The sequence below is a fragment of the Rhinopithecus bieti genome, unplaced genomic scaffold (genome assembly GCF_001698545.2).
Source record: "Rhinopithecus bieti isolate Rb0 unplaced genomic scaffold, ASM169854v2 scaffold_2272, whole genome shotgun sequence".
NCBI lineage: Eukaryota > Metazoa > Chordata > Mammalia > Primates > Cercopithecidae > Rhinopithecus > Rhinopithecus bieti.
In genome coordinates this window covers 4,948,188-4,972,106 of record NW_016804163.1, presented here as the reverse complement: position 1 = coordinate 4,972,106, position 23,919 = coordinate 4,948,188, and the positions used below count along the sequence as shown (strand labels likewise).

Sequence of the window (23,919 nt, the reverse complement as noted above, 5' to 3'; positions counted from 1 at the left end):
AAGATCATAATGTAATGAATATGAATAAAATCTGAAGAGCAATCTCATAAGTACTTGCTTGCATCGTATCTACTTTGTGTGACAAAGCACCTAAGAATATACTTTTCATACCAGTAGAAACCATAACAGAATTCTCCTACATTTTACTGATTCCTCCTTCTCCAAAATATAGTTTCAGTGCAGGTAACTTTTCTCAATTTAATCAAGACAGTGAAAATAAATTGAAAAGAGGACTTTTTAAAGTAGGGTAGAAAAGGGGACATTTATTCAAATAATGCTATATACAACACTAAAGACATAAAGCCTTCAACTGAGGGAATTTGAAAGTATATACACACGTAAGGATAGAAATATTATAACATACATTTGAAATGTATAAGAAAACATGAAATTTTGTAAGTAAGGCATTATGGCTTGCATTTGCAGTTCAAGGAATCTTAAACAACTGGCAGTGCCTTGGTTGGTAGTGCCTTGGGATTCACCTACTACAGTTGTTTGTTGTTGTTTGTTTTTTTTGTGTGCGTTTCTCAGAAAACTGGGTCTTCTAATCAAACCGGAAATTGTGAGAAAAAGAAAGGAGAGGAGGAAGGACCTAATAGAACATGTGTTGACCCTAAATTTGACAACAGCTTAAGCCCGGTGAACTCTTATTTGCTGTTCTTGATGCTGGGCTTCCTCCTCAGAATAAAATAGAAACATCTTTCAGAGGCTGGAAGACCTAGAAAGATCTATTCCATGTCCATTACTACAACATAATCCATCTCCATTCTCCTCCCTGTCTGCAGTACATACATCCAACCCCTTCCTGCCACAGACATTCCCCTTGTTTATTCTGCCTAGATAATTCTTCCCTCAGAGCTGTACAACGCTGACTCATTGTCGTCATTACGTCTCAGTCTATGTGCCATCTCCTCAGAAAGAGACCATCCCCAGCCTCCTTAGATAAAAGGCGTCCCTTGGTTACTGTCTGTATTATTCCCACTTCTTACCCTTGCTCTAGGTTGTGACTTTTGGTCAAGAAGAATCTAGACCTCTCTCTAAGACCAACAGCTGTTAATGTGGGAACCAGGGCTAGAATTTTGGTTAAGTGAAATTACTTCACCTGTTTTGGATTCCGTAGAGGTTATTATTTCAGGAAATTTTTTAAAAAAGGAAGGCACGTAGAATGGTTTAAGAAGAAAGCATGCATTTGGAATCAATATTTATGAGTAGTCGTAAGAAGAGAAAAATAACGAAAACTTGAGGAAAATATCTTTTCTTAAAGGGCCTCAAAATATTTTCCTTTTCTATGGAATGTCCTTTGATCAAAACAAGCCAGTAGACGAAGACAGCGCAGTTTCTGATTCCCAATCACAACATGACCTCCTATAGACAAACAACCCAGGCAATCCATGAGCAGTTTAAAAATAGCTTGACATGGTCAGATTTGTGATGAATGCTAGATGGGATACAAACACTTCTTTATTCAAGAAATGCTTACTATGGGCCAAACATGTGCTGTGTCTTGCTGATATTGAATATTAATTACTGCTCTCCTGAAGCTTTTAGTTCAGAACAGTGATAAGAAAAAGTCTCATCCCAGAAGTCAGTTCATAGGCAAAACAAGGCAAATATACGTAACGTTACCAGAAAAATCTAAAGTTAATCTAAAGATTGTACTACATGAGCCAGAATAATTGAGCATTTTAACACATTTCAAAGAGCTCAAAGATGAAGCCAAGGTTTGATATCTGGGTACCAGGTGAACGATAGTGCCCCTGACAGAAAATAACATACAGGGGAAATTCAAGCTAATATCTAAGAAAAGATACAGAGGTCTTTTCTAAACATCTTGAATGTGGGTGATGGCTGACAGCTGAGTGGAAATGGACCATGAAATGGTCATCCAAGCAGCCCTGGATCTGGAGAGTTTTGGGGTTGCAGTTAGAACTTTTAAGATGCATAATGTTAAGTAAGTAACATAGGATGGTATCTGGAACTTAATAGGAGTCCAAAATTGCTGTTGGAATTATTAGCATAGAATTTGGTTTTAAACATTGACTAAATTGAGTGGGCGAGCTGGGGGAGGCATGGTGCCAGTTAAATGACCAGGAGAGGCTGGACTGGGGAGAGAAAAGTGTGCTTGACGGCACACGAAATCAGAGATAATAGCACGGAGAAGTATAAGCCCATGTAACTGGTATTCGAAGAATTACTGCTAAGGTTGAGTAAGAATAAGTGCGTAAGAGAAAGAGGACACTTTCCATTGGTAGAGTGAGAAAAATGAAACGAACGTAGTTGGAAATGATCTCTTCCCCCTCCTAACCCCTATGACAGAACACCCAGTCATCAGATTAAAACGAGCACCAGAGCAGGGGAAAACAAAGCGTGCTCAACTCCAGGGACTGCACCGTGCTCTAAAGAAAAGACCAGATCCCCTTCCTTCCACACCTTGCAAGGGTCCTCTGTCCCGCCCTGCGAGTAAATCATACACTTTGGAAGTTTTGCATTAGAGAGCCCAGCTGGAGAGAAAATTGTCTGCAAGAAAAAAAAAAAAAAAAAACTAGAACTAGGGCAGTCTGAGGAGATTGAAAGGGCAAAACTATCAAGCAAGAAAACTGTAAGTTCTGATTAGTTTTATGACTTTGCCTTCATGCCTCAGGAGCTCAATTGATCACGGCTTTCACGACAGGCTAAGGTGGGTGTTGGGGGGGCAGCTTGAAAATACCCTCAAAACTCTCCTCCAGCTCCGTGCTTTCAGATGCAAATGCCTCGCGGAGAGATGGATGGGCTGCAGCCCCTCCTGCTTTCACCCCTCTTCTTTATTTTCCTGCTAAGGAATCCATCTGTACAGATCTGTCAGGCGGGAGGTGGAGGAGGGTGCGCGAGGGTGCGCGCTTGTGTGTGTGCGCGCGTGGCGGCCGAGCGGCTCCGTCTTCGCGTTCATTTCCAGTAGCCCCCACTGGGTCTCTGGGAGGCGCGGAAGTCCCCGGGCCGGCCTCCGACGGCACCGACAGCGGGCGCCCGCCGCCCACCACCGTCGCCCTCTTCTCCTCCCTCTTCGGCCCCGGCTCCAGCGCGCTCTCTGCTCCTCTCCCGCGCGCCCTATCGCCCTCTCTCCGGCCGCGCGCTCCCGCTGGCTCCGGACCTTGCGTCTCAGCCGCCCGGGCGAGCCGGAGGGGCCCCTTTCAGCAAGCGGAGACAGCGGGCCCCGGGCGCCCGAGGCCGGGGTAGGGTCCCCGCGCACCGCGGAGTGGGCTGTGATTGGAGGAGGAGCCCGTGCCGGGCGGGCCGAGCGGGTGTCGAGCCGGTGCCTCCAGTCTGCCCCGCGCGCGGAGCTGCGAGCACTGGGTCCTCAAGAGCCCGCGGGCGCCCGGCAGCTGAGCGCACGTTCTTTCGGATGCACACGCCCGGGTCCCTGGCGTCTGACGCCGCGGGGAGGGCAGCGAGGCCCCAGGTGAGTGTGCCTGCCTGCGCGGGGCTGGGGAGGCGCCGCTGGGCAGATGTGCGCCCTTGCTGTGCGCCTTTGGAAGCAGGACTAATCAGTGAGCGGAGAGCGGGCGGGGATGTCCGTGCGGAGTTTCCCTTGGCGTCCCCAAGTTACTGCGTGTTGCCGTGAGACGTGGCTCTGCAAGGCAGGACAGGCTTGTGGACGGAGCCGGGGGCGTTTGGCCCGGAAAGCCGGTGTTGACAGACACCAGGTGCGACACGAGGAGTAGTAGTTGAGGGTAAGAGCAAATCCCGGCACTCTCCAGGTGCAGCGGCAAACATGGGCAGGCTGGATCACTCTCTTCAAAGAGGGACACAAGCAGGCTCCTCCCTCGACCTCGGACTGATGGGGGCACAACTCCGCGCCGGCTGTGGCGCCGGGTTCTGCAGAGGTCTGAGGCTGGAAGGGGGTATGCGCCGCTGTGGGCAGGAGTCCTTTGAACCATACGCTCTAGACACCTTTTACCTTTCGTGAAGGTGGAGCTCACCTCAGGGTGCTTTACTTTTTTCCTCTATAATTAGTATTCTGCTGATTTGGTTCATCTGCATCCTGCGTCCCCTCCGCCTGGCAGTACCTTAAGTGTGCGCTGGGAAAAGGGCGCCCTGCTTCTCTGAAGGCATGGTGGACTTCTTCATGGGTGCACATGGTACACTGCTAGTTGCTGGTATTCAACCTTCCAGTGTGGATTAATGAGAAAAGATCCGTTATTCTGTACCGCTTCACGTTTTAGATCGTTAACCCTACGGATTTCTTAAATGTCATAGTTCAGGTGAGTAAAGATTGGCAATGAGTTCACCCAGCACTGGGCAAATGGCAAGCTGTTGAGAAACCATTAAGGATTGGGTGTATCAAGGCTTTGGAGATCTGTAAATTGAACCAGGAATGTACTTATAACATCTTTTGCTTTGCAATAAATATCTTGTCTCTACTAGATCGTTTATTAAGTGAGACCTTTATGTAAGACTTGTCCTCATAATTTCTATAACTACCAGACAGGTGTTCAGATCATTTTTCATAGAGAAGTAGATAAACAGAACTTTATGAACTTTATACAAAAAAAAAAAAAAAAACAACAGAAAAATGTAAGTGACTTGTTAATATATGGCCCTTGCCAAGTGACAAGTATGGTATGTATTTTTAAAAGCACATAACACCTCACACAAAAAATGTGTATTTTAAGAGTTTAGGAGCAGTAGCAGTCTTTTTCTAAAGGAAAGTTTGCGTAGACACAATATCTAAATAGTTTTAAGAGTGTCTTAATAAAGGCAAATTGTTAGGGGAGAAAAGAGCTAAGAAAAAAAAAGTTACATTTGAAGCTTTCAGTAACTCACCAAGAATTACCTCTTTCCTAACGAACTAGTTAGAGTTTGATTTACCTAAGATATTTTCTTGTTACTATATGTCAAGGGGAAATGCATGAAGAATCCTTTTCTTTCTTTTTAAGGCTATTTGGAACAGTATGAATTAAAATGCAAAAGAATTGAGGCAGGTAGGAAGACTGGCAACTTTGTGGAAGTCTTGCTTCTGTGTTACTGTTTAATATGGAGTGGGATAGCAGAGCAATTAGGTAACATCCAACGTTAATAGTCTTATCTGGGAAAGCTAGCTGAGTCTGTCTGAGGAAAGAAAAATAAAGAAAACAATACTCAGTAGCACAGACCATCACCCTGCTAAAAGCTATTAAGGTTTGCAGCTTTAATAAAAGGGCATTGTGCATTTACAACGTGAGATATTATTGTAATTAAGGGCTGCAAGAGGTCATTAGAATTGTGTTAACAATCACTTGACAGACTCACAACTCTTCTTAAGTCTTCTTTTATTGATTTAATAGCACAGAGCTTTTTCCTTTCTTATAAAAGGATAATTGTAAAGCATCTATATTACTGCAATTTACCCTTGAATTGACTCTAGTGTTTAGTATCCAATGAAGAAGAGGGGGTGGAGAGCACGCGGAGTTGGCCACTGTTCAGCCTTCCTTGGCCTAAAAATCAAATGACTGTCTCTCCACGGGCACTGTTTCTTTACTGGTTTCCCTGTTATTCAGCATTTTGCTTTTTTGATGGCAAAGCTGATATAAACTCCTCAGAGTGTGTACTGGTATGAGGAAGTGAATACATTTTTGTGTTGAGCAAATACTTTTTTTTGTCACATCTTTCGGAAATACTTTATAAAATACTGAACTGGCAAATTGTTCTGTGCTGTGGATATTTATTGCTGAATGATTCCAATCCGGGTTTTATAAGGTTTTACATTTATTGCTTTGATAGCTTGTATCACATCACGGTTCGCTCTCTTTTACACACACACAAATGTCTTTAACTTGATTGGAAGGCTTCAAAGCCTTAGCTTAAATTGGAAGTTTCAGGAACTTCTAAAATAACTAACATGCATTAGTTGATTGCAAAGGGATTGAGATGGAAGCTTTTTCTTCCTTGGATGAAGGAATCAGATGCTACTTGGTGGGGTGATAAAGGGGAGCTGAGGACAAGGAAAGAAGACATGTGATCAGAGTCTTGTGTGTGACCATCTCCCCAGCGTCTGACAAGCAGAGCAGATCTAGCTGTAACCAGCAATACACGAGTGCCTCCTCTGGGGATTTGCTGGTTCTGCAGAAAGATACCCCTGCAAGCACTTCCCCCTTGTTATTCTGTGAGTCTCACGGATAAAATTACCAGTGCAAATGAATATGCAGACATCTGTCCATATCTTCATTTCAGATTAGAGTATAGATTTTCATTCTGGTAGAATCTCTTTTCTGCTATTTTGCAAAGTGTTTATTGAAGCCTGATGACTTTTGTTGAAGTCACATAAATCACACGTGGCACAAGGTAAATACAAGGGTAAATTAAAAATTAAAGTTGCTACAGCTAAGATTTCTTGTAAGAATAAATTATAAAAAACTCTCTGAATATAATTTTACCGTTTTGTTATTACATAAATCACTCAGAAAGATTGTGCCTTGTTACTTTGTTTACTTTTTAATTCACAAAGGCTTCTTCTAGTTAAACTCTTGTTTCCCCTTTTTAAAAATTCCTTTCACCCACAGCAGAGGTTGTGCTTAGTTGAAATTGAGTCTGTAATCCACTTTGAGAAGTTTTCTTTCTATGTTTGATAACCAGATGCACACTACAGGCTATGTGATTCATTTTCAGGGCCCCTGCCTGCATATTTAGGCCAGTTAACAGTAGGAGGTTGTGGTCTGTAGTTGTAATGTTATCTGGCCCAGGGAGCTGATGGATTTGATCACAGTTTCTTTACGTGAGAAGTCACATATCACAGAGAGTCCCCAGCCTCACTAATTAAAATGTAAAAAATTATACCTTTTAAGTAGAAAAGAGAGGACTCTTTCATCAAAATTAAAATTATTGAATGTAATGTTAAACTTTAAATGGCATTCAGATGAAACAAATTAATGTTCGTATATTACTATACTGGAAACTGAAGATAGCAACATTAAGTTTAGGATGATTATAATGGGAATATCAGGAGCAAGCAGTCATCTCAAAATATAGGACTGATATCACCAACTGAAAGGGTACAATTGGAATGATACTTATTTTGCCAAACAAAATGGCCCCATATATAGATTTTTCTATCCTAACATACTGTCCTGAGTTGGTAACCTATTTCTAAAATGTTTGCTAGGCTGTTGTTTAAATTTCAGTGGAAATAGTTAGCTACCTTGTGTTATAATGTAGTAGGAAGTTATTTTTGGATTCCAGAGTTGTTTAGAAGGGAAAAAGCAATTTTAAATTTGGATACAGCTCACACTTCATTTTTTTGTAAGATAGAAACATACAACCCTAAACAATAGGTTCCTTCACCCTTTCTTCTTAGTCTGCATTCTCTGCTCTTCTGTATGATAATTATGGTTACTATTACCTCCTTAGAAAATTAAAACTTATGGTCATATAAAAATTTAAGTACAATCAAATCTACTTTGTTTGGCTTTTAGGAAAGATGGCAAGTTCCAAAGATCACACATTGCAAAAGCACTCATTATCAGAATGAGCAATTTTTAACAAATACTTGAAAATACTCATTACATCCAGTTATGCAATGGATATTGGATCAGTACCTAGCTGTGTGACCTTGGGCATTTCACTGGGAATCTGTAGATTTCCATTGTATTCAAAGTAAAGAAAGGGCTACTTTGGTTTTGCTAACGTCTGTTGCAGTTCAAACATGTCATCAATCTGTGGTTCCACCACTTTGGGAATCTTCAAACTTAAGGAGCAGCAGAATTTGAGGATTTTAAAATGTTTTTCCTCTAACATGAATCCTAATGAAAACCAAACTATTACATTCTTCAGTATTGAAATAGTCTCCTCTTTATTTATGTCTTAGACACTGTCCTGAGTAGTGTGGCTGGTGGTGTTGTGGTTCAAAATAAAGTGTGGCTTCAGCTCTGAAAACACTCTGTCCTGGACTATTTTCTCTTTAGTGTTGTATTCTGACATCTGCTCAGTCATGAATGGGAGGGAATTAGAACATATTTTTCCCCTTTGGCATTCCCAAAAATGTATTAAGCGGTTCTACATTAAAAATAGGCGAAAGCAACAATGGATAAGTACTACCCTGTACACAAAGCAGACTACTCTAACTTTGTGGACTGGGATGAATCACAGGGAGGACTTCAGTGGTAACAGGTGGAAGCTGTACTAGGGACACAAGAGCAAATGAAAGTCTTCAGAGAAGACAGTGGATGAATCAGGAGGCAATCTCTTCATTGAATTTAAATAAAACCATTAAATACCCAAGGAATTCCTAAAAAGAAACAGAGTTCTTCTCCCAGACTACACCAAACAAACAAACAAACAAACAAACAAAAACACTAGTAAATAGAAGGTTGGTCTTAAAACTTTGGTAATATCTTGCATAGTTCCCCTGCTGTGGAATGCTGTCATTTCCACATTTAAACATGTGCATCTTTCACCTTACTTAGAGATTCATTAAAAGCATGCTACTGTCTAAATGTAGTTCAACCTTAAAGCAGTCTTGGAAATGATAGTTTACTCCCAATAGGTCAACAAGATTTTTTATATTTTGTTGCTATTATTCCGACTGTGATTTCTTGTACTATTATGTTTCATAGGTCAGCCAACAAAATGTCTCAGGGAATATCAGATTCTGGAGGTGTTTGTCAGTCAACCATTATGGATTTTTTGATTCTTGTAGATTATTCTAGTAAGTACACTGACAGTCCTCAAATGTCATTCTTACAATTGTTTTTCTAGAAAATGCAAATAATTGAATTTATTTTTGGACTACCATGCTCCATCTACTCATAAACTATACCAATTTTTAAAAGAGAGGCATAACTTATTTAAATCAGCATTACCAATTGACAGTAAGCTGTGTGTTAGTGTGGTATATATTAAGTATATTTCAAAACAGTTTCAGAAGACCTGAATCTGAGGTAGACTCCAGACAGCAGAGAGCATGAGCAGCTGCTCCTTGCCTCGAATTTAGAGAAACTTTGGTGGAATGTGGTCTTTAATTGTGGTAAGTCATTGCTTATTTATATTGGACTGCAACAAACATTCCAGTTCAACTTTAAGTGGCACAAAACCAAAAATAGTCCTATATTTCCTTTAGTATAGCTGATAGATATTATATTACATGTTATTTCTAGAAAGCATACAGAACTGTGCACTTTTTAAAAAAGCAGTCTAGAACATATGAATTAATTGGCAATTAGACATGTTTTTAAAACTACTCTTGTGGTGATATGTTAATGTGCAATGGCTGAATATGATGTATACTTGTTATGTTTTTAGCATGCTGACTTTAAATGGAACAGGTTCTGGAAGACTTGCAGTTCTGCTGATTAGTAATTGACATGCTAATGCATAACAGTATTTTTCTTTTTTTTTTTTGCATGGAAGGACCTTTAGTCATTGTTTATAAGTATGAAAACACCATTGGATTAAGAGCACAATAGTCACTTGATCTGTTAAAAGTGGTTTCCTAGAGATGTCAAGTGGAGTAGAAATTACAAGAAAACTTTATAGTAATGAATTTGTTTTGGCAAAATAACATTAGCTGTTAAAGTTAAATGAATAATAAACAGTCTACTTGGAACTAATACACTGCCACTTAGTTTAACAAAAATAATTGGAACAAAATGGTAGCATGATCAAGCGATTTAATATCAAATGATGTTGGTTTAGTAAATACTGCCTAAGGGATTTTACCTCTTCTTTTTTCTTTTGCTTCAGTTTGTTCAGAATATATTTTCAGTGTTTCATTTTATATTCTGATGATTAAGGTCTGTTATACTCATCACAGTACTACTTGTGGTGATTTTCATGTATTTCAGTTTGTAAAACATGGGAAAATATTATGAATTGTTTTTTAAAATACAAGTTTTAGCCTTAAAATATTAGAGTAAACAAAATCATTTCAAATCTTCGTCAGATTTTTTTTTTCCGTTTCAGATTAATCATTTATCAGGTAGCCCACTACTCCCTCAGACATCTGTGATTTACTTCTGTGCCATTCTCTCCTCAGATATAACCTGTTCTTGTTTTTCTCTTCAGAAGTGTTCCATCTTGTTCCATATTATTACTGTCCAAAAGTTTATACAGATCTGTGGACATTTCTTCAACTGTATACCCATATATATTTTATATTCTTTCCTGCACTTTTAAAAAGGCCTAGTGATAGTGAAGAGGTCAACTCTCCAAACCACATGCATGGATGCAGAGTACTCATTTTTTTCTGATGTGAATCTTGTTTTTAACTCCTGTATATGAAACTCAGGTGGGAAAGGAGGTAGAAGAAAGAGAGAAGATAAACCACATAGACTTCTAAAGAGGGATGCAGTGTTTTTGCTTTAGGGCACAGATTTGTGAGGCAATATTTAATCCATTGTGAAAAGTCAACAATTTGTTACTCTGTACTCAAGTTCATTTAAATATAATAAAAGTTATTGTGGTAGCTTTCTACATGTAGATATTTGTGAGAATATAAAAAGCCTTATAAAGAGGTTATATAATATATGACAAAATTCTCAAGTTTAAGTTTGGGTTACTTCTGGTTGACAACCACAAAGAACTATAGGTTTTTTAAAATAATGCTTCAGAGTTCTTATTTCTCTCATGATACCCAGCTCAGGACAGAATGAAATCAGTTGAACTGCTATACTCACCTTTCTCTTGAAAATGAGATTTGATTGAAAAGGAAGGCAAACATTCGTGAAAGACTGATAAGGAAAGGTGACACCTGACCTGAGGCCATGTGACTCTTCCGCTGCTATAGAGGGCATATGTTCCTGGCAGAGTTGGTTACTGCCAAAAATACTGGGGAACACATTATGAAACATCCTCACTTCAGATCACAATGGTTCACACACTATTTTCTGATTTTCGAAGTGCACTCCACAAGGGGTATGACAGGTACATTTATCTCAAAAAAGAAAATTTCATCCTCTAATAATATACACAATGCCAGTTAAATATCCTTGTGCACTCTGGTAGAATTTGGATCAGGGTAAAGACAATTTAGCTCAAGAGGCTGGCAAATACTTCAAATACTGCAGAGAAATATAATGGAATTTTCTTGAAAGTGATTGTGACTTATAAACATGGTTGACTTACCAAGGAATTTGTATCTTGACTTGTTATATGGTTAACTTTTCATATTAAAAAATGAGGTTGATCATAATGAAAATGAGCATTGCATAGTTTCCGAATGTCAGTTATGTGCCTACTTCAGTCTTAGATGCTACAGATGCAACGATAGGGTGGGTCTCCTTCTTCATCAAGGTTTATGTTTATACTAGCTGCTTTTAAAAACCCTTGATTAAAATGAGTTACACAATTATCAAGTGTCTTCCCTTCACAGACATTATTTCAATGACTTTAATATCACCCATGCTATGTTCTGTAAATCCCTTTTTTATATGTTCTAGCTAGTTTGATAAATCCCCAGTCTTGTTGAATGGAAGAGAAATAATCTTCAAGAGCAAGAAGAGCACATTAAACACCTCTTCTTAAAGTGAATGTTGCATTTTATAAGCAAGTCAAATGTTTCTTTTACATTCTGTCCATTATCTTTTTTTTTTTTTTTTTTTTTTTTTTTGAAACGGATATCTCTCTCTGTCACCCAGGCTGGAGTGCAGTGGCTCACTGCACCTCTACCTCGTGGGTTTTAAGCGATTCTTGGGCCGCAGCCCTGAGTAGCTGGGATTAACCAGGTGTGTGGAACCCCATGCCTGCTAATATCTATAATATATATAAACAGCACACACCACACACACATATATAATATATATAATAGATTTTTTTTTTTAATTTTAGTAGAGAGACAGGGTTTCACCATGTTAGCCAGGATGGTCTCAATCTCCTGACCTCATGATTTTCCCACCTCGGCCTCCCAAACTGCTGGGATTATAGGCATGAGCCACAGCGCCCAGCCCCCATTATCTTTTATTATTAACAATATATATTTTATCACAGCTTTAAAAGAGCTAACAAAATCAATTTTATATAATTGTCAAAAAGTAGAAAAATAGGACCTGAAAAAATAATAGACTTTATAAGATAATTGAGTTCAGCTCCTTCATTTTGCAAATGTGGAAAATAAAATCCCAGAGCGATCCAAGGTCATACAGCAAGTGGGGGAGCTTGTAGGACAGTGAATCCTGTGATCTTATCCCTAGTCCAGACTGTGTGCTTTGTTCCTCATCAGTAAACACCTAGTGAAGTAAAATAAATTTCTCCAGTTCTGATATTTGTGTTTGATTTCTAAAAAATTACAGAAGGCATGCCTGTAAGAAATAAAGAGTTATACATATATATAGTACTTTGGCACCTTTGTATTCATCTTGATTTTTTGATTTATGACCATATGGTTCTCTGGAACCAACTACAACTATCAAAATGCTTTCCCTTGGTGTAAGAGTTGTCTAAAACATTTGAACATAGATAACATTCCAGTGAAAACTAACATCAACCCTTAAACTAATTTTAACATAGCCAGTTTCAAACTAAAAATATGATAATAATCCCAAGAGCTTTTAAAAAACACATTTTTGATTGCCAGGCACTATTTTTGGCATCTCATGATTTGCTCATTTAATCCTATGAAGTAGATGCCATTATTACCATCTTTGTTTTATAGATGAGAGACTTAAGGCTTTATTTCTGGAACTTCTTAGAATTTAACTTGTTCAAGATTAGATAGTTAAGACATAACTGGCCTAGAATTTGAGTCTTGATCCGATGCAGACACCAACAGTCTTTACTGGTAACTAACTCCTCAAGTATTGAATTCCAGAAGCTCATTTGCTCTTTAGGTTTTTAGAAGTTGAATGTGTTGTCACTCTCTGAAACAATGTTACCACATCCACTCAAAACATAAAGTTAGCCTAAATGATATAATTTTTGCTCTCTTGCATCTAAAAAATATATTATCTGGAGCCAAAGTGTTTATGTCATTGTCTTTAAGAGATAATTCATTCTCTTGAGAAGAGTGGTGAAACTGGAACTGTTCTATGGCCACAGGCTTCACATGCTTGTCTCAGCCACCTGAGCAGAACTCTAAACCATCCCTCCCCATCCCCAGGAGACTGGTTTGCCACTAGCTGAAGGAAGAAGCTACATGACTTTGCCCCTTCCCATTCTGTCAGCCATTCCTACTGAAGACCACTCTTTACGATTCTCATCTCATTACTGGAGTAATCTCTACACTAGTATACCATGTCCAGATCAAAGTTTCAGCACCTCCCTGCCTTTTTAAACTATAGGAAGCATGCCTTTCAGGTGGGTTAGTCAGACCTATCTACAATAAACTTTCAAACTTAATTAAAGTACCTATATTGGAACACCAAGGAATGATCCCAAGTTACTTGTTCTTTTTAAGTCAAAGTCTAGAACAACTGGCCCTCTAGGGTGGTTTCTAAGTGGAGTAAATCTATTTTTGATCCTTGGATAGGGTATCTGGATTTGGGGAGATTGTGTTCTCTGCACAGGCTGCAGTTAATGTGCTCTAATAAGAGTTACCATTCTGGTGGCTCTCAGGTACAATAATTAGATGAACGTTGGATTTTTCTTAAATGCCCTCTGGAATATCAAAACTTTATAGATATATATTTTTAATTGTATGCATTCATTTTAACAGTTCATTGCACAAAGTCATTGGAAACTGTTCTCGTTGTGTGAACTATTTAAAAATTTGATAAATTTGTATATATGTATATATTTCACATTTCTTTTACTATATATAGCATTTTCTTAAGAAATTTGACTATCAAAAGTATTTTTTTATTGCATAACAGACACTCCTCTTACACAAGGGACAGTTAGAAAGACTGAAAAGCTTATGAGGATAGTGCATTTTCTGCCTTAATGGGGAGACATCTTTTGGCTTTTGGCTTTATATTCTCAATGCTATATTTGTCTCCCTAAAAGAAAAAAAAAAACACAGAAATAGGCAAATGATACTTTTTTGCCTTAATTATTCTATTATTGATTTATTTATAGGAAGTAAAATGAATTCGTAAACCAAAGTGCAACATAGTGAGTTAAGTGAGCACTTTGTCATAAATTCTCATTTCTCTGTGTTTTAGGGGTGTGTTTGAAAGTTTGTTTTGTGGCTGATTTTATATCTCTTGCATAATCAGAATTCTGTAACTGAAATAAATAGACATTAGAATAAAAGGGCTTTTCCATGCTTCTGCTAAAGCACGTCCTGGGTGCATGCCAACAATGAATGGGCCTCACAAATACAGCTGAGTTTTCTTACCCTTCTGTTGGTCAACGTAATTCAGTTCTATCAATGTTTATGTAGGGAGGCCCTACTATGCACAACTCGTGCTTCAAGATGCTCAATAAATAATTGTAAAATAGCAAATAACCACAGTGCAATAGCATGAGCTAACATGCTACACAGCATACATGACAATAAGTTCGAAGGATGGAAAATGGAAACTACTGAGCTTTTCAGCTGATCACAATCAAATCAGAACACATCAAAACAGCTGGTGTTCTGTGACTCAGAATCAATCAACCAGTTTTGCATCACCTCATACTTCTTTATTTCTCTTTCCAGTTTCACAGAAGAGATCTAAACCAGCATATGTCCTTCCCATTTGGTTAAATTTCTGCTTCGAGTTGCTTCGCTTTCACATTCTAATACCAATGAATGAAAACCACTGTAATATAAAATAAAAAAAATAAAGGCTAACATTAAAATGATTTTTTAAATGATGCTGCTACATTTGTGTAAAATAAACCATATGCTCAAATAAAATGCCCTAGAAGAAAAGTGATACTTTAAAGTAGTGTTATGAAATGAAGATATTTCTGAATCAGCTGTATTTCTGTAATCCACAAATATAGCAATGTTTATTATAATTTTCTAAGTATATAATTAATATTTTAATTATACAAAAATGATATTTGTATAATCTTAGGAAATTTGTATAGTCTTAAGAAAATCAATAGTAGGCTAGTAAATGAATGCTAAATATTATTATGTGTTTTGGTTCCTGACACCAGCTCTTCTCTTTGTTCTGATAGGTACTTATTACACCATTCTTTGGCGAAGGCTATTCGGCAGTGGTGACCTCTTCCAATCCAACACTCTACAAATTATTATCTCTGGACTCCCAGCTGACACCCTGCCGGAGGCAAGAGCTACTAAGCCAACTGGAACTGTGCCTTTTCTCTTGTCAAGGTTTTTTTCTTACACAGGAAAAAGAAAGAAAAAAAAAAGATGAAGTTGGGCAAAGTGGAGTTCTGCCATTTTCTGCAGCTGATAACTCTTTTCCTGTGTTTTTCTGGGATGAGTCAAGCAGAACTCTCAAGGTCCAGATCAAAGCCCTATTTCCAATCAGGGAGGTCCCGGACCAAGCGCAGCTGGGTGTGGAATCAGTTCTTTGTGCTGGAGGAATACATGGGTTCAGACCCCCTCTATGTAGGAAAGGTAGGGTATGTGACCTTTCGAAGTTATAAATGATTATTGTCCATGTCTGTGGTTGGATGAAAAACTTCTGTGTATGTGTATATATATATATATATATATATATATACACACACACACACACACACACACACACACACACATATATATATGTTTTGCTATGGGGATGATAAATACAAGACATCATTTCTATGAAAGTTAATGAAGGTTTTTGGCGATAGCCACTGCGAAGTTGTAATCAGGGTATAATACTCATTACAGTGAAGCCATATCTTAGAGAATGATGCTTCATTCCTAAAAACAGATGAGGATTCTACAGAGCCCTAGTTTACCCTGGTCGTAACACACTGATAAAACTGTCATTGCCAAAGTAGAGCAAGACTATTCATAAAAAATGAAGAGTGGTAGGTTCTTATAGCCAGTTGGTTTCAGCTGCTGCTTTTGGGCTGTTGTGAAAATGATGTCCATGCTAACATTCGTATTTAGATATCCTTCCCTCATACTTGCAGTGGAAAAACTGCAAAGTGTAACTATTGAGCCTAGTGTTTCTAAATTATGAACAATTCAAACCCACTTTTCTCAGCAATCTTGTTTTGATGGGTGTGTGTGTGTGTGTGTGTGTGTGTATGTGTGTATGTGTTTTTGTGTGTTTTAGGTTGCTTTAAACATTTTCCTTTGGATTAGAAATGATGGTGGACAGACGTCAGTTAGAAACGATATTAGACAAGTGATGGGCAGTTCATGGTGCATTTATTTATTGCATGACCAGGTATTAGCTGGATAGACATTGTTTCTTACAGCTTCCTTCTGTCTGAATATTTGAGAAGGAGATTTTCATTGGAGAACTTCCTGAAGCAAAAGGTGCTTCTAGAAAGCATGACCTTTTCTCTGCCATTTGGCCTATCATGTTCCCAGTTCCTGGTCTGCTTCTGGTTCAGTTATTTTAATATTTGTAAAGGCCTACTGAGTTTCTCAATTTGGTACTGAGTACTGATGAAGGTTTTCTAAATAGGGTATATTAGCAAGAAATCTGTGCCTCTGTATTTTTACGCTTCATTCTGTCAGTTTTATATTTGTCTTCCTGGCAAAATGAAGCATAGCTACCTAATGAGTTTATCTACAAATCGATTTTTCAACTTTAAAAGATAGAGGAATAATCTTGTTGATTTACTCCATGGGTCATTTTTTTCATTCGAGCACACCTTAAGTAAGGGCAAAAATTATTTTTGTTAATGAGCATCTACATCAATCAAGGTAATCTGTATTATATTTATTATTTCATTTTAATGTCTCTATATTTTATAAATACTGACTTTTACTGCCTTGTAAACAAAAGGATGTTAATAAGTTAAAGGTTTCTAGGGATGTGAATTAGAATTTTTTTTTGGTCCAGTTACACCATTTTCCTACCTAAGCTTATGTAAATACAGAGGTGTTTTGTGTACAAATATATATTTTTATAGCCATTCTACCATCGTATTTACTATACCTTTATATACTACCTTTCTGTCTCACTCTCTTTTTACTCATTTTCTTATGAAGAAATTGAGAGGAGTAACCATAATGATCAGGATTTGATTAGGAAACTAGCTTTTAATTTCATTCATTTTTAATGGACATTTAACAAAGTCATCCAACTTTCTTAAATGGACAGATCTGTAATATTCAAGTAACATATAAAAGGAAGTAATAGTTATTAAGCAAAATCATATTTTGTGACAATGTAAAATGTTCTAAAAGCAGCAAAAATGTTTCCAAAGTAAATGCCATTTAATTTGATGTTAAATGGAGTTGCTTGGGTGAAGTTGACATTTAAAAAATCAATATAGTTTTAAAATTTAAGTGCCCTTCTTTTGAATTTCACAACCTTCACATAATAATTCAGAATGCTTATTCCATAAAACTCCTATAAGTCCATTTAAAATTATGAAGAGATATGTCCCTATGTTACTTAAATTCCATATGCATACAAAATTACTGGGCAAAGGTGTTATTTTTCTAAGAGAAATTGTGTAGTTAACAGGAAACATTATGTACTTCCCTTTCAAGTAATCAAAGAAGGTCACTTATATTTATATGACAGAAATTAGTTCATGTTTATCTTTTGCATGCTGTATATTGGGAGTTCAGTGTTGCCTTTCATAGTAAATTGTCCAGGATGGAAATGGATTTAAGTTTTTTTAAAGTTGACTAAAATACAGAAAAATGACTATAACATAATTTGAGATGGAGGGAGAATTTATAGGCAAGAGAGACAAATACAAGGCCTTACAGGAACAATTTTCATATATCCTTGGAAAAAAGTGGCAGAGAACTTGAGTACTATAGATTTTGTATTTGAGATGATGAAATTATTCTTTTTATTAATAATTTGGTGGTCTGAATAAGCAGAGATATAACAACTTTGACTTAAGTACATTTTTTATTATTTGGGTAAATAGACATATTTTCTTTTCTTTCTTTCTTTCTTTCTTTCTTTCTTTCTTTCTTTCTTTCTTTCTTTCTTTCTTTTTTTTTTTTGTTAGTTTGGGGAGGTGATGTCTGTGCCCAGAAATGTTTATAGGACTAAAAGTTATAGAAGAAGATGTGAAGAAATGGCTGGGCAGGTAATCATAGAAAGAAAAGAAAGAACCTGATTAATCAGTGCTTTTCACAGATGTATATTCGACCTAGGCTAGTTAGATGGTCACACTCTTAGTCATCCTAACACAATCTAGCTATTTGGGTAATTTGGAAAATATGGGTGATGACTTTGATACATTTTATACCTTAACTTGATCACATAATGGATAACTACATGTGTCAAAATTGACGTCATTTTTATTTTCTTGCTCTACAACTTTCTACTAGTTGTATAACTTGGAGGCAAGTTGCCTAATATCATTAAGTTTTCTGATCTCTAAAATAGAAAAATGGTATCCACAATTCAATTCTGTTACTGAATAAATCGATTAAAATATTATGACATATATTCAATTACTCTAGACATTATACTTTATATTTCACTACATATTAATTATAAATTAACTTAGTTCTGGATTATCTATTTTGTTACATGTCAAGTGTTATCTGTGTGATTCCTCAGGTGAAAGCCAGTATTATTTTATGTTCCAATAGTGTTTATATTTATTCCAGTTAATTATAGGAATGTCTGTTCTGGGGGTGCTTAACAATGCAGCTTTAAGAAATTATTTATATACAATTAAGCTGTGGTAGAGATATCATTAGTGGGTAAAAATTTCAATCCTTAATAGAAGAACTTCAAATGTTAGAGAAATTATGCCTGTGAGTTATTTTAGACTTTCAAATTTCGAGTCCATGTTAGTGACAAGTGAGCAGCAAGATCAATTAAATGACTCTTCAGTCAATAAAATTTGGTCATTAAGACATTGAAGATAATGAGGCTATAATATGGCTTTCAAGCATATTATTTTAGGTAGTTGACTGAGTTGGTTTTTACATATGATAACCAAAGACCAAAGTAGAACAGTCTGTTGAGTGGAACCAGGAGTGCTTCTAGAACCCATGCTCAGGAACCACCAGGGCACAGACTTCTGGGCTATGCTAGACTCTGATGGTTCAACCTTTGTCATTAGCTTCCCATCATTTTCTTGTGAAATAAGTTGATAAACTCCTGACCCTAAATGTATAGACTTAAGGAAGGAGTCCTTGGGTGTTACTCTGAGTTCTGTTTTTAAAAATAATAGTGCCCCTTTCCTTGCATGTATATTTTAATTACCATCATGCCTGTTTTCTTGTTTTTATATGGGAAGAAGGAAGGGGGGAGGATCCTGTCTTTTCTCCTTTACATTTATATCACCCCTCCCGTGGTTATTTACAGTACATAGGAGGTCACAGTTTCCACCCATTTCATTGGATCACACTGCATTTTTTTCAGCCCAGTCTTTTACTCACCTTGGCATTACTCACTTGATGTCCCCTTGTCCCCTAATTATCTGATGAAAAAAAAAATTTGTCTACAAAACCACTCAGCCTCTGTTCCAGGTGTTAAGTGTTTTTCATCTTTCCTAACTGTAATGGGCTGCCAGCTGATCGCTGTGCCCTAGGCCATTACTTTTACTGAAATGTGTGCTTCATGCCTCTTCCACAATCGCTTCCCTAGCTGTTAACATCACTCTTTCCTTTTTTTTTTTTTTTTTTTTACTACTCCCCTTTTTTCCCAGCTTGTTCAGGGAAAATCTATACCTATTACCCCAGTACAAATCAAATACATAGAAATGCAGTTTGCAGGATTGGCTTTGCTTTAAATTTAAGCTAACTTGGAAGTGTTGGTGAGCATTTTCAATGCATTTAATTATACCTCAGCTGTATCTCTCACCAAGAAATTACCTCCTGATATCTAAAGATACATTCAGTGTTCCAAAAAGAAAGTTTCATATTGAAAATAGGTTGTGTTTATTTTAAAAATCTTGGGTTACAAATTAGATTCCTTAACTGGAAAATTTTATATTAGATACAGAAAAGGTCAATAATTAATGCCAAGTATGAGCGACAGGAAAGAACATAGTCATCATAGTAACATTTACAGGTTATAGATTTTGCTGAGAAAAGACAAACAGGAAAAGTGTCCTCTGAAAATGTAGATTGCCTAATACCAGGTCAACTCTTGGAAGAAAACAAAGACAGTTTATTTTTTCTAGTAATGAGTAGAAACCCCATTTTCATAGTAACTTTACAACCAGAGTTAATTTGTAAAGGCACTTGTTCTTTGTCAGTTTGCTGATAGACGTGTGAAATTCCTGGTGATTTCAAAAGAAATCTGGACGCGGATCAGCTCTATCAGATGCAAATAAGTTCAGATTTTTAGAAGTACTTCTTGGCAGTTATATTTAGCTCTTATAATGCTCTAATAAATGAATAAATTGTCATTTTGTTTTATTCTTACCATGTTGTAAATAACATCTTAGGTTGTGCCACTGAAATGCGGAAACCCACCATTTATTCAGCTTAATATGACTAATTATCTTAAAAAGGCATCTTAGTTCAGAAATGAAGGCTATAATTACCAAAGGCTTTAGCTATACAGCTAAAAGTTGGACAGAGTGGAGGACTTTCAGTTATTTGCCTGATTATAGCCAAATTAGATACTCTAGATTGGACTCCACATTCCTGATTGTCTATGTGTTTTGATCAAAATCATTTAAAAATTCTGCCTTTTTAACCATGTTTGTATTTATGTGCAATCTACTTGCCTCCTATTTTGTGATAAAAACAGCAAACATTTTCAAATACAGTCTGTATTAGTTGTGTTTTTTTGTTCTTGTTGTTTTGAGATGGAGTCTTGCGCTCTCACCCAAACTGGCATGCAGTGACACAATCTCAGTTCACTGCAGCCTCTGCCTCCCAGTTCAAGCAATTCTCCTGCCTCAGCCTCCCCAGTATCTGGGACTATAGGCATGTACCACCACACTTGGATGGTTTTTGTAGTTTTAGTAGAGACGAGGGTTTCATCATGTTGGCCAGGCTGGTTTCAAACTCCTGACCTCACGTGATCTGCCTGCCTTGGCCTCCCAAAATGTGTATTAGCTGTGTTTTAACATTGTATTTATTTTGAGGTTTTAGGTGCAAAGGACAAGATATAAACTAAAACGATGATTGAGTTTTTTCTCTACAAAGTGCACTGTAATTGTTTGGACAGGCTTTATGTGCATTGCTCATAGATACAGTCACGGGATCTGCAGCCCTCTGTGACTCACCAGGATACATGACAGAATTGGATAAGCAGCAGGACAGTCACTGAGACTTTACTGGGTTGAGCATATGTAGGCAAGGACTGTATTGAGAGAAATTGGGTCTTCATTGTTTTGTATGATTTATATTGATTATATGCCTTAGGTTGATTACCTGAGAGAAACGCTAGTTTGTACAAACATGGTTAACTTTGTATCCAAGAAAATCTCTTGTATGCTGCTAAACCTACCCTCTGTGTTTTCTTTCTTCTTGTTTTTCTCCTTTTTATTTTCAAATATTTATCACATACTTATACTGTGATTGATAATGTGCTAGATAGAAGCATTAAAAAATAAACTCTTTCATAAAATTCACAGTCTGGTTGATAAGCCAAGCAGGTAACCCTATGACAGTGGATAGCAGTAAATTCCAAAGCTAACCAACAGCTGTGGAGGTGGTTACCACAGAGGAAGAACTCACAGATCCAAGAACAAATGCTTGCATGAGGACACCTGGTGCACCTCTGTGATTTTGTATCTTTTTCATACAATCTTCAAATCAAAGTAAAAGCAAATTATCTTCTTAGAAAATAGGGCAGAGTTTTCTAAAACTATATTGACAGAAGCTTTATATGGTAGAAGGATCAGTAAGCAGAAACTCCAGGTTAAAGTAGCAATTTTCTCGTTATTTTAAACACAGCCCTGAAACAATAAGTTTTGATTTTTCTCATCTGTAAGATGTGATCAAATTGGTAAAGTTTTAAACTTTTTTATTTTGAACTAATTTCAAACTTATAAATAACGTTGCAAAGTGCTATTCTCTAATCCAGCTTTTCCAAATGGTAGTATCTTACCTGACTACAGCAATTATATAAGCTAGGAAATTAACATTGGTACAATACTATTTACTAATTAACGGCATATATTCAAAATTTGCCAGTTGTTCTAATAAAGTATTAAATACTTGTTTCTGGCAGGAACCAATTCAATATCACACCTTTCATCTGTCCTGTTTCCTTACATTTTCCAGTCCGGGATAGTTCCTTAGTCTTTCGTTGTCATTCTGACCCATAATTGGGTAGAACATCTTATAATATGACCCTGTCTCATGTTTCTTCTTAATGCATATGTTTCAGGGAATATATTTTTGGCAAGTATAAGACAGAAGTGATGCTTTTCCCTTCTCACTGTATCACGTCAGAAGATAGAGGATGCTGACATGACTCATTCATAATGATGTTGAGTTTGATCACTTGGTTAAGGTGGCGTCTGCCAGGTTCCTCCACGGAATGAACATTATCTGGAAGTTCTAAAATCTTGAAAGAGATAGAAAATAACCTAAGCTCTCATTACAGATGGGAATAAATACTACTGCTGGTTTGAGGGAGGTGCAAGGGTTGATTCCGTACAATCTGTTGTCCATGTTTAGAATGAGGAGTGTGAGCCAGATTTAAATCTGTAAGACAGTTAGGTAATGTTCATAATTTTATGTAGCAATTGACTGTTTCTCAAAAATGCATCAATTTAAGATGTCAAAGGGCAATTGATTTTGCTTATTTTTTTCTGAACCATGCAATAATATTCTTTATAGTCCAGAATTGCAGGAAAGTTTTACTAATATAAAGTTAAAATAAGACCTTTCTCCGCACATTGCCTATAAAATGGAAAGAATTGTTTTGCATTGTAAGTTTGGGCCCCAAATACTTAGCCATCGTAATTACAAATGAAACATTGTTTTGGAATAATAAACACTTAGAATCCTATAAGTTAAAGAACTAACACAAGACATTACAATCTGATATATTACATTTTAATATATTCACAGGGTTAAAATCTAAACAACTCATAGAATTATATTCAACGTTGAAAAAAATTAGTAATGACAGTTTCTTCTAATTATTCTTGTTTAAAACTTATATTCCTGTTGCCTAGTCAGTACTTATTAAATCTTTAGAAAGCCTTGTGAATTAGAAAGTTGTCTTTCTTATGTTAGAGTTCAAGTAATGTATATGTTTGGTAATAAAATAAGTAGAATAATGGAACAGCATTAGAATTATAATTGAGAAGAGCTAGAAGGCATATCAGATGTCTCCAATGAATAATTATCATTTTTAAAAATCTTAAAATTTTAGTAGAGTTAGAACTCAAATTAATACTACTCTGTCATAATACCAGCCAATCATATTTTGAAGATAGATATATAATTTCAGTGTTGTATTTGTCTGTTCTGGTTTCCATAACAAAATATCAGATTAGATAACGATAGAAATTTCTTGCTCATAGTTCTGGCTGAGAAGTCCACAATCAAAGTGCCAGAAAAGTCAGTTTCTGGTGGTGCTTTTTTCTTGGCTTGAGGACAGCACAGCCTTCCTTCTCCATGTCCTCATATGGCAGAAGAGAAAGATTTCTTACTATTTTAATGAGGCTATCAGTGTTATGGGATTCAGGTCACAACCACATAACCTCATTTAACCTTAGGAAACTTGCAGAAGACATACCTACAAATCAGTCACATTGGGAGTTAGGGTTTCAGCTTATGAATTTTGAAGGGTGGAGGGTCATGACTCGGTTCACAGCAAGTACCTAAATTCATTATAATTCATAGGAAATGAATGAATAGCAAGTAATTGTTGACAATAATAATGTAATTTATAGTTTAGTTTTAACGAGTGGAAGTTTACATAGCAGTTTCAAAAATGTATTAGAGCGGGACACAGTGGCTCATGCCTGTAATCCCAGCATTTTGGGAGGCCAAGATGTGTGGATCTCTTGAGGTCAGGAGTTTGAGGCCAGCCTGGCCAACATGGTGAAACCCCATCTCTACTTAAAAAA

The 23,919-nt window shown here is 37.0% G+C and overlaps 1 protein-coding gene across 1 annotated transcript in view; it reads left to right on the top strand.

The window, feature by feature from the left end:
• The first annotated feature begins 2,906 nt into the window (after window positions 1–2,906).
• The window catches only part of CDH7 (cadherin 7), a 136,742-nt gene continuing 115,729 nt past the window's right edge, over window positions 2,907–23,919 (top strand). Inside the window, exons 1-2 of the mRNA XM_017867089.1 lie at window positions 2,907–3,436; window positions 14,995–15,400. Of these exons, the coding sequence (XP_017722578.1) occupies window positions 15,191–15,400 (210 nt within the window). The 5' untranslated portion in view covers window positions 2,907–3,436; window positions 14,995–15,190. The remainder of the gene's footprint in view (window positions 3,437–14,994; window positions 15,401–23,919) is intronic.